Below are 18,769 nucleotides of genomic sequence, written 5' to 3'. Positions count from 1 at the left end.
GAGATACATTTCTTTACGAAGCTAATTTTGTAATATGTGTACCTGTTTTATATGTGTATTTTTTTCCTTCGATAGAGTTTTCCAGAAAAGGACCTTCTGCACTGTCCATCTAAGGATGCAATTGAAGCTCATTTTATGTCTTGTGTGAAAGAAGCTGATGCATTAAAGCATAAAAGTCAAGTAATCAATGAAATGCAGAAAAAAGATCATAAGCAGCTCTGGATGGGATTACAAAATGGTAAATATAACACCGTTTAATTTCAGAATACCACTTTTTAAAGTATGAAATAACTGTAACCCTGTGAGTAGCTGGTACGTTTTAGGATTGGTGGTACAAGTTTAAATTCCAGCCTCTACACACAAAATTTAGCTACAAAAGTAGCTGCCTTTACCCGTCCGTAACATCGTATTCTTCCAACATCCTTCTCTTCCTGGATTCGCCAGTATTGGGATGGTTGCTTTGCCCATAACACCAGCTCGTATTACAAACCTCTTGTGTTTAGCTTCTGGAGAAAGTGCCCTTGTTGCTAGTCATCTTCCTGGAATTGCAACTGGACACCCTGTGTGCATACCAAAGTGCCTCCCCCTGCTAGGGCACAAACTCCAGCCCTTGCTTTCTCAGAGCAGTATGACTCGCTTCGTGCTTGCATTCTCTCTCCCCTGGCTGGGATTTAGAAAATACACTCAAGGAAAAAGCTGAGAGGAATCTGCAGCTCACCTCTGTATTCTCCCATCTTCTTAATCTTGCCTGCATTGATTGCCCCCCAGTTGTCTTATTTACAGGCAGCCATTGTTTTGCATGGGTCCAGTAGTTCATATGCTTTAGTTAAATAGTACTAGGTCCTTAACAATCTGGTTCAAATTTCACTTACTTTCATAAAGTTACTGAAATTACATAAAGTACAAACTTTATTGCTAGCTCTTTAGTCCATGAATCATTTACTAGCATAGATGCATCATGATCAGAGACCAGTCACATCACTTCCTTCAGTGTCTGTCAGTGAATCATCGTTACTCACCTGTTACTTAGTTTACCCACAGACAGCAAAGCATGTAGTTGTGTTCCCTCCTTGTCTCCAGTGATAAGCCCATATAACATTTTGTAAAAGTGGATAATTGAAAGAGGGAATTGGCCAAGAAAGGTGAAAGTGCAGCAAATCCACAAAAAGTGGTAATGTTGGCCGTGGGATTTTACAGGAATAATGGAATCGTAAAAGAAACAGCGGGCTGTGAGCGTGTTGACACTACCATCTTTTGAGATGCTAGATATGCAGCCACAGGAACTTGGCGAAGGTGAACGTTTCCGCGTAAATGGGGAAAGTGATTGTGACAAAAAGGGTGAATTTATCCCTGTCAAAATGATGCTGGCAAAAAACTTAGCATTACAGGAACGCTTACGTTCCTGTAATGTTTCATGACATTGGAAGTGCAAATGATGAAATGCAAATGATGAAGTTGATCCGGACCCAGAAAGGCATGTGACAGTTTGCCAAGGTTTAGGAAAGATGCTCGCTTGTAAGCTCTATGTCAAGAAAGCAAGCACTATTCAAACTGTGCTTTAGTTTTTTACAGAATAATAAATAAGATGCTGGAATTCTCAGCGTTTCTCATGTTTTAAATTCCAGTATACTAAATAAATTAATTTTGTTTACTTCATTTTCTTACGCATTTATAACTAAGAGAGTTTTTAATGTTTTGACAATTTTTAAAGACCACACCATTGATTATTAAGATCACTTTGCATGGTTTCATGGTGACTTTTCCAGTCCTGCACTACTATGCAAAGCAAGGCTTGCCTGTATTTGTCCATATAGTTGTTTTTAGATAGGAAATTAGTCCAAAATAAGCTGGAATTTAATGGCAATAATGAGAATAAAATAGAAGACCCACTTTCTCCCCCAACTCCACCCTTGAAAACATAATTTTAGTAATTTTTAAAAACTGTGATCCATTTTTATCTTTGAGACTATACTATTACCATGGCAAAGAGGTGTTTGTTGTCATGTAGTATTTATTGAACTTTCATTATACAAACAGGGCATTATCTGAGACTTCAGTATTGCAAAAGGTACATACTTGATGACAGTGTGTATTGTAAATTAAATTTTGTCATTTCTCTTAATTTCTTAGATTTGAGTTACAATGAGTTGCTCCTTAGTTTTATATTTGTATGTTTGGTATTTCTTAATTAGATTGTAAGTTTTGCAAAGGCAGCCTTTCCCCTCCTTTATCTTACTGAGTATACAAATTCCTATTAAATATTTAAGAGAGTTTACAATCCCTTAAGATATATTTCTTCCTTTTTCTTGCTGGCTATTTGAAGATGAAATTGTAGGAGACTTGTGAATAAGAAGATAACCTAAGTAGAAGAAGCCTGGAATCTTGTCAAGAGAGCAGGGATCTGAGAATAATTTGGCTTCAGAATTGAAGTAAATAATTTAAATGGGCATTCAAGTAGGTGTTCTTGAAATCTGTTGTGAAACTGGGTGAGCCTGCTGTAGAGAGAGCTCAAGGATTCAGCAGTGGATTCTAAAGATGATTAAAATGTTTCACTTGGGGCATTGGAGGCTTGAGTGTGAGGGGCTGGTTAGGAGTTGTTTAGTTTCAACTCTCCTAGCAGCTCCGTAGGGCAACTCATTCAATCCCTTTGAGCTTCAGTTTCTTTATATGTAAAACATGAGCATATCTGCTATGTTCTCTTATAGGTGTCTTTGGAGGGTTTAAAGAAACACTTACACAGTTTATGGGAAAGTGTGTGAAAGGAAGTAAAGCTGTCTTGAAAAGAATTACTGAGAAGTCACTTTGAGACCCTAGAACAGGGGGTTGGCAGACTATGGTCATGGGTCAGCCACCAGTTTTTATAAAAACAGTCTTTATAATAAAGACTTATTAGAACCCTGCCACACCCGTTATTTGTGTATTGTCTGTGACAGCTTTCATGCTACAATGGCTGAGTTAATAGTTGTGACAGAGACCATGTGGCCCACAGCCTAAAATATTTACTCGCTCTGCCCGCTTTAGAAAGCATTTGCCAGCTCACAGAAGGTTGACTAAACCAACAGCTCGTATTTATCATTGACCTAAAGCATGACTCAGAATGTCACATTCAGAGTTTGGTATAACTTAATGTATCAGACTTAGTCTAATAACTGCCTTCATTGCTATTTTTTGGCGTAAAATACCTCTTTTCCTATTTTTGTCTTAGCTCATATTCTTTCTTGGACATATGACTGTTTTAAAGTTAGCTTTATTAAGTTAAATTTTATTAAATTACTTTTCAAATTGAATTTCATTAAATCTGACTGGAAATGGTATGTGGTTAAAATGTACTTTCTTCCATTTTTATTTTTAGTTCTAAATTATTTTTTGTAGCAATTGTGTTTGGTCTGTCTTGCTTGTACTGGTAATGATTGAACTTACACTCAAAATCGTTCGTGTGGTATCCTGTGGGTACTGGAGACCTTGGTAGTTTATTTATTCTACTTTTTAAAATCTAAACTATTCATTTAGGAAATTTTTAGCTAAGTAAAGGCTGTTTGTAGGAAATCTATCTGGGGATAAAAGCTGAATGTAAAGCCTTTTGAATGAATGCTACATTAAAGTAAATTGATGAAAGATGGGTTTAGTAGTTCCTTCTGCCTAGAATGCCCTTTCCTTCTCTTTTGTCTAATTCCTACTTGTGCTTTCGTGCTTATTTCTCTCATCACCTGCTATGTGAAGCCTTCTTTATTTTTTTAGCCAACAGATATTTAAAGAAGATCTAACATGTTCCTGACACTACTAGGAGTTAGTGACCATCCAGCAGTGATAAAACAAACATGGACCCTGTCTGCATGAAGCTTATAGCCACATGGAGGCAGAACTACCCATGTTTTCATGTTGTCAGGGCTTCTTGTCTGTCCATATGCATTTTTGCTCTCCTATTTTATCATGCTCTCATATAGTTATGATTTATGTAATTCTGCTAGAATATAAATTTCTCCTGGTTGGAGTGTATTATACATTTTGTAATCCCTGCCATCTAGTCCAGTCTTAGGCATGGAGCAGACAGAGTTAATATTGACTGAATGACTATTTATTCCTTTTTAATACTGTAAGGAAATAATATCAACAGCCTTTTATAAATAGTTTAATACTAGTGTAAAATGGAGGAAGTATTTTGTTTGAATTTATTTATGGAAATGGATTTTATGTTTAAGAACTTTTCCGTCCAAAAGAAGGTCCTATTAATTTGTGAAAACAAAGATATTTCACCTTTTGATTTGTATAATTGTAAATTGGTCAGAATTGAGACATAGCAGATGGTAAGTTTATTTCATTCAGAACTGCACCTGTAGATCCTAACAACTAAACAACGATTTAAACAGTTTTTGAATACTTTCAAATGCTAATTTTAATTTTTCAGATCTGTGTGAAAGAGAAATAAGAAAAACTTTTGAAACCAAGAAAACTCATTTAAGACATACTGTGCCTTTCAGTGTTTTTTATGGGTTTTCATTTTAGATATAAGAGTATTTAACCTCCCTGTGAAACCACGTTAATGACCACAAAAAAGAAAAGAAAGTAACATTTTTATTATATAGGAGGCTGTTGTCACTACATGTGCAGGCTATTTTCTATTAAATGTCAAGCTATTTTTCTTATAAGCTAGAGATTTGAAGAAATCTCCAAAATATATTTTTAACATATGACTTAGTTTTCAGCATTGGTTTTTTGAATACACTAAAAAAGAAAAGATAGCATTAGGTAAATTCCATAGTCCTTCAAATAAATCTAAGTTTTGACTGCTAAATCTGTTGAAAATATGCATTGTTTCTGAAGTGTGGTTAATCCTTTTGAGCTAAGTAATTTTTTAGAGTAATCCATTATTTGGTAGTGAGCCATTTTAACCTAAAACTGGTTTTTAAGAGGAAATAATGAATCCTGAAAGGTGATTTTTAAAACAAGTCATAACATTTTGGAAATACTTTTGTTTGGGGGCGCCTGGGTGGCTCAGTCAGTTAGGCGTCTGACTTCGCCTCAGGTCATGATCTCGTGGTCTGTGGGTTTGAGCCCTGCGTCGGGCTCTGTACTGATAGCTCAGAGCCTGAAGCCTGCTTCAGACTGTGTCTCCCTCTCTCTGCCCCTTCCTAGCTCATGCTCTGTCTGTCTCTCTCTCAAAAATAAATAAACATTAAAAAAATATTTAAAAAAAAGAAAATACTTTTGTTTGTTAGGTGATGTAAAAGATAAATGCAATGGTTTTAACTCTTTGGAGACTTGTATGATAGAGGCAGTTGGATTGTAATTGCATTGCTTTGTTTTTATCAGTTGCATGTAGTAGAATAAGTATTGGACTGAAGATCTGTTGGTCTGAGAAGGACCTGATCTTTATGTCTTATCAGCTGTGTGGTCTGGCAGATCACTTTCCTCTCTAAGCTGGAGTTCCTTATAAATGTGAATGCGGTAAGAGTTCACGAAACTCACATTCAAGGACTATAAAGTCGTAATCATATATACCTGAATTTTAATGATTAGATATTTTCAATTGATTCCAAAGGATTTCTTGGAAGAAGATTTACTCTTGATGATCTCTCTCTCTTACCTCTCCCTCTTTCTTTCTTCCCCTTCCCTCCCCCTCTCTTTCTTCCCTTCCCCTCCCCCCCTTTCTTCCCTCCCCTCCCCCTCTCTTTCTTCCCCTCCCCTCCCCCTCTCTTTCTTCCCCTCTTTCCCTTTTCCCTTCTTCCCTCTCCCTCCCTGTCCCTTTGAAGCAAGACTTGAGTGGAAGGTAACTTTCCAGAAATAAGTGTGGTGTCATAGAAAGAGTACTAAAGCAGAGAGAGAAGAGATTTTAAGATTGAGCTCTGTATCTTGAAGCTTCAATTTCTATGTTGTTACAGTGTCAGATGCTGTTCTAGGTGTAGGTGGTATGGAAGGAGGTTCCTAATAGGAGGCATAAGTACTTCTCTTGCACCTTTTGTCTGAACGAGAGGTCGATATTTGGTAAGCTTTCTGTTTGTCTTTAGCAAAATTCAGATTTTTACCACTTGTGAGAACACTGAGTTTACATTGTGTAAATAAGAGCAGAGTAAATAGTATAATGAGCCCCCACATACCTGTCACCCAGCCTCAGCAGTTATTAATATGTGGCCAATCTGTTTCCTCTATTACTTCTCGTCCCTCCCCCACGTTCAGTTTATAGGAATTTTTATCCTTTCATGCAGTGCCACAAATATTGTTTATAGATTTATATTCTTCATAGATTTTATACTCTGATATTTAATGAAGGCATGCAAACAACATTCATTATAGGAGAGTCATGCCCAGATCCTGGTAGTTTGGTTCAGCCAATTACAGGAACCTGTCATGTGCCTGGCACTGCACTAGGCATAGGGGCCCCTGGTGTGGATGTGACAGGCAGAGTCCTTTCTTCAGAGCTTACAGTCTGTTAGATGAGCCAGACATTAAGCAGATAGCCTTTAAATAATTATCACATTTATAACTTGAGTTGTGGAGGAAAGAGGAAGGGATAGAAAGCAGGGTGGTTTTGATGAAAGTGTTCCAGGCACAGGGAATGACCGGGTTGGGCAGAGAAGCAATAAAGAGCTTAATAAGTTCTGAGAGCTCAGGGAGGCCATTCTGATGAGAGCATGGTGATCAAGACCGAGAGTGGCTAGTAGGTAACAGTCCAAATTAGGCAGAGACCTGACAGTGCAAGTTAGCCGAGACCCTGTCTATTCAGGACCTTATAGGCTATTTTAATGATACGGAACTTAATCCCTAGAGAGTGAGGTGGGGTAGATAGGGGACCACTGAAAGATTTTAAGTAAGACTATAACAGATTTTCTTTTCAGAGGCATGTCTTTGAATGCAGTGTGGTTAACGAATTAATTCCTGCTATATAACTTGGTCCGTATTTTATGGGTATCATTTTCACGCTAATTCATTGAACAAGTAGTTAGTGAATCTATGTTGGTGATAAAACAGACTGAAATTCCTACCCTTATGCAGCCACAATTCTAGTGGGAGAGACCGACAAGAAGCATATATACATAAGTAAAATGCTTCATGTGTCATATGATGATAAGCGCTGTGGGAGAAAAATAAAACAGGGAAAGGTGAGAGAGAACTGTGTGGGGATAGGGCGTTGCTATTTTAAATAGAATGGTTGTGGAAGGTGTCACTGATTGGGTGACATTAAATAAAGATCCAAAGCAGCATTATGCTTTATCTTGGGGTTAATACCTCGCTAGGCAGAGGGAACATCGAGGGCAAAGGCCCTGAGGTGAGAGAATGCTGGGCAGTTTCAAAGAATATAATCCTGTTTGTAGCTTTTTGAAATTACAGATAATGTAAGGGTTTTTTTCTGGCATACCTCTTTTTCTCTAGCCTTCTTGTCTATTTTCCCTCTACCTTTATAGTCTCACTTTTGTTTTTTTCTGTGTAGCAAAAATGACCCTCTTTTGTATCTACTTGTTTTCATAAGTCTCTTGGGATACAAAACATCCTTTTGGCAGTTGATTTTACACTATTTGAAAGCAATAAACAAAGTGTAAGAATGGATACCGGGAGGGATTGGACCTATTTATATTAAGGTGGTTAGGGAAGACCACTTTTAGGAGATGATATTTAACCTGAAGTCTTAAGGATGAGGACAAATGAACTGCCACTTCAGGAATAGCGTGCTTCAAGGACAAGAGGCAACAAAGAGTTTGGTATGTTTTAAGGAACTGGAGGAAGGCCACTGTGTCGTGGATAATAGTGACCATGAGGGAAGGGTGACATGAGGTGGGGTTGGAGAGATGGGAAAGAGCTAGATGATGCAGGGCCTTGTATAGGCCAAGGAAGATAATTTAGATGTTACCTGCGATGGGAAGTCACTGGAGAATTTTTAAGCGGGAGAGTGATGAGATACAAAGAGGATGTAAGAACATTCTGGCTGCTGAATGGAGGATGGAAAAGAAGGAGCCAAGATTGGAAGTGGAGAGGCTGTAGTAGTAGGTCCAGGTATAAGATGAAATGGAGAAAAGCCGGTAAATTTGGCGTTTATCCTGGAGGTAGAATGGACAGAATCTGTTAGATTGGCTGTAATGTTGGGGTGAAAAAAAGGGAGAGAATCATTTCTGGATTCTGACTGGGACAGCTAGATGGATAGTGCTGCTTTATACTGTGATATGAAATAACTAGATGGGGAACAGGTTTGGGGCGGGGAACCAACCCTAACTGAGGAGGTCAGCTTTGAGGCTGAAAATCTGAGATGTCTCTGAGACATTCATGTGGAGCTGTGTTGCGTTAGCTATTGCTAGAGTTAGTTATTGCTACTGTGCGTGTGTGGCAGTGGATGGAGACGGCTTAATAAGTTTGCATTGAATGCCGCAGGTTGTCATTTCCTACTCGTTTACTTTTACAGGTGCCATCTTTATTATTTGTCCTTTAAGTCAGTGTCCCCAGTGATACATGGCCGCGAACTATGGAGCAATTGCATGTATTCCTGATGTTTGGCAGTTCTTTATACCCACTAACCATTGTGTGCTTTCCTTTTGGCATACAGCTGTCTTTGTCATTTCCAGTATTTTGCCCGCCATACAGTAAGGTGGGTAAGTTCAGCCTAAAGCTGTGTGTGTGGCATTCCAGAATCTACAACTTTGTGAGAAAGTTGCTTAAAGCAAATTTGTAACCTGCTTGAGCGTTCAATTAAGTCAGGCATTTTTTACTCTATTATGTTACATCTTTTAAATCAGTCTCTCAGTGTTCTACTTTCTGCAATTAAAAATAATGATGGAAATCTAAGAAGGTTTTGTATTTGCGTTTTAATATAAAGCTATACAGATACTTTGTTAGGCTTTTGGAGAAAGATTACTCAAGGAATTGCATGATTCCAATGAATAAATACATTTGGTAATAATTTGGATCATAGCCTCTTACAGTTCTTTGGGTAGTGTTGGCAGTGAACATCATGAATAATAAAACTTGGTGAAAACATTTAGACAGTTACTTCATAATATCCTACAGATAATCCTAACAAAAGTTTTTGGCAACAGTCCATTAATAACAGTGAATGGTCATCTGTCCCAGTGTTCGTTGGTGGTAGAGAATACATGAGATTCAGTTGATATATGATAAATCAATATGACTAGGTTAATTATCTAAACTCTGAATAATAATTGAAAATGTTTTAGTGAATTCCTAGCATTATAGGAACACAAAAATTTAGTTTTTAATGCGCTTTTAAGTATAATTTCAAATCATCTACAATGAAATGATTGCTCTATCATCTCTTTTGTTTATATTTCGTCCAGTTAAAAAACTTTCTAAAAATTTATACCTGCTAACACACTATCATTTTTTTCCTATAATGTAAGTGTGGAAAGGTTTAAGAAGCTTTTCCTCCACCATGTAGAGGAAATGCAAACAAACATCTGTCTCATAAATGATTTTCACTGTTGGAGCCATGACCTGTCATTACTATTTGAATTTACAGCATGGTTTCTCTTGGAAAAAATTTATACACACACAATATGTGCATATATAGTTCAACTTATTTTGTTTTTAAGTGAATGTTTTATTTTGAAACTTAAGATATTTCATGACTTAAGAGAACAGAAAACCCAGAGGTACTTACTTTCCTAACATTTTTTTGTTTTGTCCTTATCACTTTTCTTAAGAGTACTGTTTCTCAAAGTGTAGACACTTGGGTCCGAAGCATCAGCATTACCTAGGAACTAATTAGAAACGTACCCTAGACCAACTGAATCAGAAACTCTAAGTTCCAACAAAAGGTCCCAGCAGTCTATGGATCCACAAGCCCTCTAGGTGATGGTGATGCACTGAAGTTTGAGAACCACTGCACTGGAGTGGGACTCCTCAGCCTTAGCACTATAGATATTTTGGAGTGGATAATTCTTGGTGTTGGGGCAGCGGCAGGGAGGGAGCTGTCTTATGCATTTGTGAGCATTTGGCAGCATTCCTGGTCTTTCACCCCACTCGCTAGATGCCAGTAACACAGTACTCCCCACTCTCTATCATGACATTAAAAAATACCTCCAGACATTGCAAAATATTCCCTTGGGGGCAAAGTTGACCCATTTGAGAACTACTGCTCTAGAGAGAAGTGATGGATACCACTGCTTTTCCTTCAGAGTAGCAGTGACCACTTATGGAATACCCAGTTTCTGTGCTGGGTACTTTACATGAATTATCATTGTCATCAGAGCAGCCTTGCAGGATATGTTTGAAGGTTCATAGCCTGGGCCAACCCGTTGATGAAGTTTCTCATCTGTTTCACCAGCCCAACCCTTGAGAACTATTATGCTCAGTTGTTACAGGGACTCATTTAGGGTATATTTGGAACAAAAGGAATTTGGCATATAAGTGAATTAAAGATATTTTAACCAGTTAACTCTTCTTATCTATAAATTTAACCATGTGAACTTCTTATTGTAAGCTTAGCCCTACGTGTTTTTGGATGGCTCTCATTGTATTTTTGCTGTAGTGACTGTTAAGTGACAAATGAATCAATAGTATGCTGTCATTTCAGTAAGACTGAAGTGCTGACTTTTTTTTTAAATTTTTTTTTTTTTTTCAACGTTTTTTATTTATTTTTGGGACAGAGAGAGACAGAGCATGAACGGGGGAGGGGCAGAGAGAGAGGGAGACACAGAATCGGAAACAGGCTCCAGGCTCCGAGCCATCAGCCCAGAGCCTGACGCGGGGCTCGAACTCACGGGCCGCGAGATCGTGACCTGGCTGAAGTCGGACGCTTAACCGACTGCGCCACCCAGGCGCCCCCTGACTTTTTTTAAATAACGTGTCTTCTATATTTTTCTTTTTCCCTCTTTTGCCTCCTTTCATCCCCCTCTCCACTGTGTAGCACTTGATCTAGTTCTGCATATCTTAGCCCTTTTTTCCTCTCTCTTCCCTCTCATTTAAATCGACCTAGTCTCTGATCCATTCCTTCATTATCTTTGTAGGGTCTGGATGGCCAGATTTACATTTTAGTTTAACAACTTGTAATTGCTACTGGCCAGTGTGTTACCTGTTTCCAGATACCTCTTTCATGCACTTTAAAAAAAAAAAATTTTATGTTTATTCATTTTTGAAAGATAGAGACAGAGTATAAGCAGGGTTGGGGCGGAGAGAGAGGGGGACACAGAATCTGAAGCACACTCCAGTCTCTGAGCTGTCAGCTCAGACTCGACATGGGGCTCGAACTCACAAACCGCGAGATCATGACTAGAGCCGAAGTCGGACACTCAACTGACTGAGCCACCCAGGCGCCCCAAACTTTTTAACAAAGACCTAGACATTAACTTTATTGAAAATTTCAGAATTTCAAGCCCCTTCTCCCCCACCCTTCCACTCCCCACTCCCCTGACCTTCTGTTTACTCTGTGTCTGCCAATGCAGACCAGTTTTGGTTAGTGACTGTGGTAATGACTTCTGGATGTCAGAATTCTGTATATTAGAGATGTTCTTGTCTGAACCAGAGAAGTGACTATAGCTGTACAGCAGTGCTAATTTCTTATTATTCATGTCTCTTCTCTTTGATTGCTGTAGAAACTGTCAAAGATTCAGAAATTCTTTTATGTGAAAATCACATTTACAATTATTAAACCATGCCAGTATTTTAATTCGTATGCAGAGAGTTGCAAGATTTTAACCCCAAAACTAGAATAGAAATAGTTAATTTAAAAAGTGAGTGCAAAATAAACAAATTTTTTCATCTAAGATACAGTGTGTTCCCTCAAGTCCTGATTATTATCTTCAGAGTATCTTTCTGTATAATAAGCATTTCTTGCCACAGGGTCCCTTTAGAATTAAGGCTATCCTTGATACCTGGGCTTTTTTGACATATAGTTTATTTCTTTCCCACTAGACGGATATCAATAAAATACCCCAAACCGTATTTTTAATTGGAGTTGATTTCATAAAATATTTAACCAAAAATACTTCATTTTGAATAGCTTTAAGCCATAGTGAAAGCTAAACAAGAAAAAGAGCCACAAAAACATGGCTCTTTTTCTTAAACTAGCTTCTTGGTTTTGTTAATATACACCTCAGATTTTTCCCTACAGTATTGTGCTGTCAGCCAGCATTTTTTTTTCATTTATTTTAAGGTGAAAAAATTTTTTTAATGTTCATTTATTTTTGTGAAAGAGAGAGCAAGCAGAGGAGGGGCAAAGAGAGAGAGAGAATGAGAAAGAGAATCCCAAGCAGGCTCCACACTGTCAGCGCCAAGCCTGATGTGGGGCTTGAACTCACGAACCATGAAATCATGACTTGAGCTGAAATCAAGAGTTGGACCCTTAACTGACTGGGCCACCCAAGCACCCCAAGGTGAAATTATTTGTATGTAGGATTTAAAAACTCTGAGAAAACATCTTTTACATATTTTTTTACAAGATAAAAAGTATTGATATTTGTCCACTCAAAATGTAAGGAGAGGTTGGATGAGAGAGCAGTTAGTGCTCTCTAATCTCTAGGAAGTAGGAGGAGAAAGAAGACAATTCCATAACCTTATTGAGTTAAGGGGAAAAACTTTAAACTTAGAAGTTTTCTCACCCATATTTTTATAATAATTTATTTTCAGGTGTTACTACACTCAAAAGAATACCATATGGCATTTAAATATTTGATTTATAGGGGCGTCTGGGTGGCTCAGTCGGTTAAGCGTCCGACTTCGGCTCAGGTCATGATCTCGTGGTCCGTGGGTTCAATCCCCGCGTTGGGCTCTGTGCTGACAGCTCAGAGCCTGGAGCCTGTTTCAGATTCTGTGTCTCCCTCTTTCTCTGACCCTCCCCTGTTCATGCTCTTTCTCTGTCTCAAAAATAAATAAATGTTAAAAAAAAATTTTTTTTTAAATATTTGATTTATAAATCAGTAAGTTTAGAAACACTGCTAGAATAATTTCACATTTAGTAACTATTCTCATTTTTACCCTTAGGATTCTTAGAAATCCTGATTAATTTGTTTGCCTTGTAGGGTACATTATATATATGACTTGTCACTAAAAGCTACTGAATACATTTAAAATAATAGTATTTAGTCCAAACTAAACTCATTATAGGACATAATAAAATGTATAAAATACTAGGTGCACCCTACTTTGTAAGGTATGTATATAATGTTAGGAATCAACTTTGTTTTGGCAATGAATGAGTTATAATTAATTTTGTATTAAATGCCACCTGAATAATCCTAGTAGCTAATAATTGAACTATGATTGAATTTTCCAGTTTCAGACATCATTGTCCTTGTCTTCTTTTAGGAGGTGGTTCCTAATTGAGTGACATTTTCCATTGGTTATCACAGTGCATATCTCCTTATTCTTTGAAAAAATTGTGCCTTCATGAACATGTTGAAGCAAATAGTATTTATTTCTGCACTGGCTGCTGCTAAGTGTTCAGTATTGTCATCTGTAACTGTGAAAGGAGACAAGATTTGTTAAACTATTATACCTGACACTTCTATGAGTTTTGAAGTCTTTCAAAACTCTGAAACTTTGAAGTCTATCAAAAACTCTGGAGTTTTTGATAACATAAACATTTCATTTGTTAATAATTTCCTGGATTCCTGTTAATTATAGGTCATTGAATATACTCAACTTGGAGTACCGAGCAAGCAGTGTTCTTATTTATAGAAATGTAACTCAAAGTTTTCTGTGATATGGTATTGTATCCCTGAGAGTCTACTGGCTGGATGATGTCAGGTAAATAATTTACTTGCTTTGAACCTCAGTTTCCTCCTGTGTAAAATGAGGTTAACTATTCAGTAAGTTGCTATGAATACCAGACAACATGAAACCCATATAGGGTTTTAATATTTTCTTAATGTTTTTAAAACCCTAGCTAAATTCTGTGCAAGTATGTTTTTACTAATAAAACCCATCTCTGAGGTCTTACTATAATTAGAACCCACAACTTTTCACTCTAGCTTTACTTCAGTGTGTTGTGTTGTTTAATACCGCTTCTTTTTTTTTTTTTTTTTTTTTTTTAATTTTTTTTAACGTTTATTTATTTTTGAGACAGAGAGAGACAGAGCATGAACAGGGGAGGAGCAGAGAGAGAGGGAGACACAGAATCGGAAGCAGGCTCCAGGCTCTGGGCCATCAGCCCAGAGCCCGACGCGGGGCTCGAACTCACGGACCGTGAGATCATGACCTGAGCTGAAGTCGGACACTCAACCGACTGAGCCACCCAGGCGCCCCTAATACCGCTTCTTTACCAGCCTGCCTTTAGCATGCTTTTTACTTACGTGTCTGTCACGTGGTCATCTGCCTTTTAAAGACATGGGGTTGGGGTGGAGAGGACTTGGGCCCTTAAGCACTGCCAGTGCAAGATAAAGGACACATCAGACCTGTTAGAAGTTGTGATAATTTTACATGTGTCAGTTTGGCTTCTCCAACTACATATTAAGTGAAGGACAGAACCTATTGTGTACTTATTTTATTTTTTTTAAATTCTTTACAGCTTTCAGTACTTAATGAAGTACATAGATAGGAGCAGATAGTTTGATAGATTTAACTCTGTGCAGATGCTACAGAGTAAAAACTTGTTTGAGCACTGTGTCACCTTTTCTTTTCTCTTCCATGCCTAGAATTAAACTGGAGACTCGTAGAATGAACCATTTGCAAGTTAGGAACTTCTTGTAAAGGGATATTTTTCACGTTGAGAGGTTAGATGGCTTTCAAATAGAACAGAATTTACCTGGAATTATATTACATTTACCAAACTCTTGTGATGTCCTAGGTCTGGATACTTTTACATGTAGTATCTCAGTAATTCTTCACACGAATTAGGTAAACATTATCAACTTTGAAAAGAAGGAAATGAGCTCACGGAACTAGTAAGAGATGGGACAAGGATTTGAACCTAGACCTCTGATTCTAAAATGATTGTATTTTCCATTACATCTGGGGGTTATTAACTCTGGCTTCATATTAGAATCATCTGAAAGCTTCCAAAAATTAAAGTTGCCAGGGCATCTGAAATAAGTGGTCTGGAGTGAGTCCCTGACATTTGTAGTTTTGTAAACCCAGGTGATCGAAGTGAGCAGCTGAAGCTGAGGAATGTTGCATTGAACATGGTGTCCCCCACTACCCCCCCCCCACCCTTTTTAAAGCTTTTGTTGTCAGTGAGTATTAATGGAATTTTTCTCATCAAAAGCACAAAGCATTTGCATTAGAATAAAGACAGAATATCCTGTGTAGTAAACATTGCACAGATATGGTGAACATAATGGATGTATGTTTTTCTCTGCCAGTCTTTCAAAAATTAAAATAGATTTTTGATTTTGTCTTAGGATTTTAGTGTGTTCTCTGAAGTGAAAATGAGCTTGCTGTATTTGTTTCTGGCCTTCTGACTTTAGGAAAGTGCTAAGTTTTAATTTAGCCTAAGAGGAAGAACATTTTCTCAATTTACAGTAGCTTTGAAAGCTAATAAATCAGATTATTGGTTATAAATCTACAGGTGATTTACACAGGGATACATTTAGTTAATTACTCTTGGCTTACCACTGTGCTACAGCTCTGTAAATCTCTGGCAAACAAGCTACTTTAAAGATTGTCTTTTAGATTAAATGAAGACTTAATTATAATTGAAGATCATTCTTTTTTTTATATTTAACATGAGCACATAGAATAAGTTTTTTTTAGCATCATGAAATTTTTGAGTTTTCAGTCCCTTTTATGTAATCATTGGCCCAATTTCAAAATAAATATGAAATAAACTTTCTTAATTGGCCAGAATACAGTTATTGAATTCTGTCTACTTAAGAATAAAGTCAATTACTGGGATTAACTGTTGGAATACATTAGAGATGTTATAACCTGCAGTTATAGTTTATTGTGATGTTGAAATTAAAATTTACAGTCTGCTTTTTCCAGTTCCTAGTAAGATTAGTTTTCTTTAATTTCCAGCATTATATTTTAAGCCATTTTTAAAGTAACTAGTTTTTTCTGTCTCTGTTTATAGACCTGTGCTGTAAAGTATAACAAATCTGAGCCTCTCATCCTCCCAGATTAACGAGAAACCTCATTTTCCCCCCACCATGCTTATCCCCTCTCTCATAATATTTTAAGACATGTTAGGAGAAGGAGGGATGAGGAGGAATTGTTATTAGATCTTACAGATAGTAGAGGTAGAACTCTGACTGACCTGCTAAGACTTGAGGACTTAGATGTTTACCTAGATGTTCTTGGACCACTGTTCCTGTCCCCACCACCATTTTATGATATGGCTGGAGATTAATGCACTTGAAATTGATGGAAGGTGAATGATGACTAAATTGTTCCGTAGAGTGAGAAGATAGGTCTTACATGGTAGCAGAAATGGTTGGAGGAAGCAAAAGGGGTCATGAGGAGAATTTGGTATTATAAAGTGTTACAGCTGGATTGTATTATGGCTTTTAATCCCCCACCTGGGTAGCAAAGGCCACTCAGTTGCGTAACTCCAGGAGGCAGCACTCACACAGAGTTGGATGTGAGTGGTGTGAACTTCCTGGTCCTGAGACAGACTGAGTGCTCCGGCAGTCTTGTGATGATGGGGTTTTGGCAGAACCATTTTCCCATACTGGGTTTGACACTTCACACACCTTGCTGCTGAATCTGGAAGCTCAGTGTCTTCTCTTGTTGACTCTGAAGCAGCCTAAGAGATCACTTAAATGTAGTACTTACTTTGTGCAGGATACTGTTGTATTTTGCATGTATTAACTAATTTATGTCTTGGAATGACTTTATGAATATGTACGGTTAATGCCTTCATTTTACAGGCAGTTCCATTCATAGGAAATGAGAAAACAAAGTTTGAACGTATCTTGCTCAAACTTCTGCAGCTATTAAATGACCAAGCTAGGGGGCAAACCCATGCAGTGTGGCTCAAGTGTCTGCTTTTCCCACCATGCTATGTTACATTAGAGATTCCTTCTTTTTATTGTTCCCCATTCCCCTAAATCAGTCAGTCAGATAGTTATTTAGTCACTTAAACATTGAGCATTTACTTTGTGCCAGGAACTTTCTGGAGCTGAAGACAAAAGGCCTTGCCCTCATGGAACCTATATTTTATTTGGGGGAGAGAGACAAGAAGTAATAGACATGTGAATTGGGTGGTTTTAAATAGTGAAAAGTGTTTAGATAGAAAATAGAACATTGCTTTAGTTCTAATTGAGGGGATCTTAGGCAGTGGTACTTCTGTTGTGACTTGAATGATGAGAAAGCAGCAGCTCATATGTGAAGGTTAGAAAGGTAAGGATTCCAGGCTATGAGATGGTACATGCTTGGTGTTTTCTAGGGACAGAAAAGAAAAATCTCATGACTTGGAGCTGAGTAAGTAAACAGATTGCTGGGCAGTGAGATCTCAGAAGACTTCAGGAGTAGCTGTGTTGCCAGGGGGTGAGAGGGAAAGATGTTGCTGTTGCTTGCATGCAATTTGGGCAGGGAGCAGTCTGCCCCTGTTGCAGGCAATAAGGAGGTTCAGTGGAGTTTTAAGTAATGATTCTAGTACTTCACAAACCGTATTGTTAAAGTATGTCATAAAGCATTGTTCCTTGTGGCCCTTTAGAAACATGGTTGGAAAATTATTCGTGTGATTTGCTTTATGTTTTAAAAAACCACTGTGAATGCTATGTAGCAGGGATACAAGTGGAAGGACAGAGTCCAATTAGGCAGTCACAGTGGTTCAGTGAGAGATGACAGTGCTTATGAAAAGTTGTGGCAGTGAATACAGAGAAAAGAAATCATGCTGTCAATATATATGTATTGATTACCCTCCTTGTTGTCAGTTGCCTAGACAGTAGCACTTCTGTTGTAGAGCAGAGAACATGTCTCCTCACAGTTTATTCTAAGACAGTTGATAGTCCTGGTTGAAATTTTCCTGAGATCCAGGTTTTATTACTCTTTTGATTCACTCAAAGAACAAATTCCCTAGGATACAGTCTTCCTGCCAAGATGGGTGTTTCAGTGTGGGATTAGGGATTAGCCTTCTCCAGGACCAGCACTCCTCTCAGCCTTAATGCAGCGCCAGCCATCTGGTCCTGTTGTCTGTCTTCATGATGGATTCTCAGGGACCGTGAAGGCCTTCCAAGGCTTCTTTGCTTTGGTTAGGGCCTCCTCACCAGATCTAGCTCAGGATCTTTAAACCTCAAAGAGAAAGGTTCACAGAAATTGTGTTGAGCAGCATCCAAGCACCAGTGGATGTGTTACTGTGGAGAGATGCTCCCTGCCATGGCTCAGCCAAACACCTGTTAACCCAGGATTCTTTTAATTTGACTTGACTTGGAAGACAAATGAGTTTCAAGATACTGGTCACCTATTTAATGCACATGTATTTGGCAACCTACCAAGTAATTATTAATTTTTTCCACTCTTGTTTTGCTTTACAAATGTGTTTCCATATTCCATATGAAGAAATTAATTCAAATAGGTTTATACTTGGATATACTGTCTGTTACATATTTTGAAAGCCTCTGGTCAAAACACTACATGTATTACAAGGCCATTTGTAGTACTGATTTGAATTATACTGTCGATAAGTGCATAATTTTGTGAAGCTGTGATTTTCCACTGTTTGATTTTCTCTTCAAGGAAAAGCTTAAAGTCTGTGTTTTATGTGCTGTGATGATCTGACACTTATTTGGGATGCTGTAAGTCTGTCCTTTTTGACATCACAGATGTTAAAAGACTAGGAAGTGGATAGTGTATGCAGGTGGAGGCCATTTCACTCGTTGCCGATAGTGTGAGGGTCCCAGCCAGCCATACCATATTGCTGAATCGAGGCTGAATAGCAATCCCTTAGATG

At 37.9% G+C, this 18,769-nt stretch overlaps 1 protein-coding gene across 1 annotated transcript in view; it reads left to right on the top strand.

Annotated features, from left to right (window-relative positions):
- The window catches only part of ATG5 (autophagy related 5), a 129,007-nt gene that overhangs the window by 51,591 nt on the left and 58,647 nt on the right, over positions 1 to 18,769 (top strand). Inside the window, exon 5 of the mRNA XM_042939466.1 lies at positions 76 to 238. Coding sequence (XP_042795400.1) covers positions 76 to 238 — 163 coding nt within the window. The remainder of the gene's footprint in view (positions 1 to 75; positions 239 to 18,769) is intronic.

This window comes from Panthera leo, chromosome B2 (assembly GCF_018350215.1).
Source record: "Panthera leo isolate Ple1 chromosome B2, P.leo_Ple1_pat1.1, whole genome shotgun sequence".
Lineage (NCBI taxonomy): Eukaryota > Metazoa > Chordata > Mammalia > Carnivora > Felidae > Panthera > Panthera leo.
This window is presented reverse-complemented; position numbering and strand designations above follow the sequence as displayed.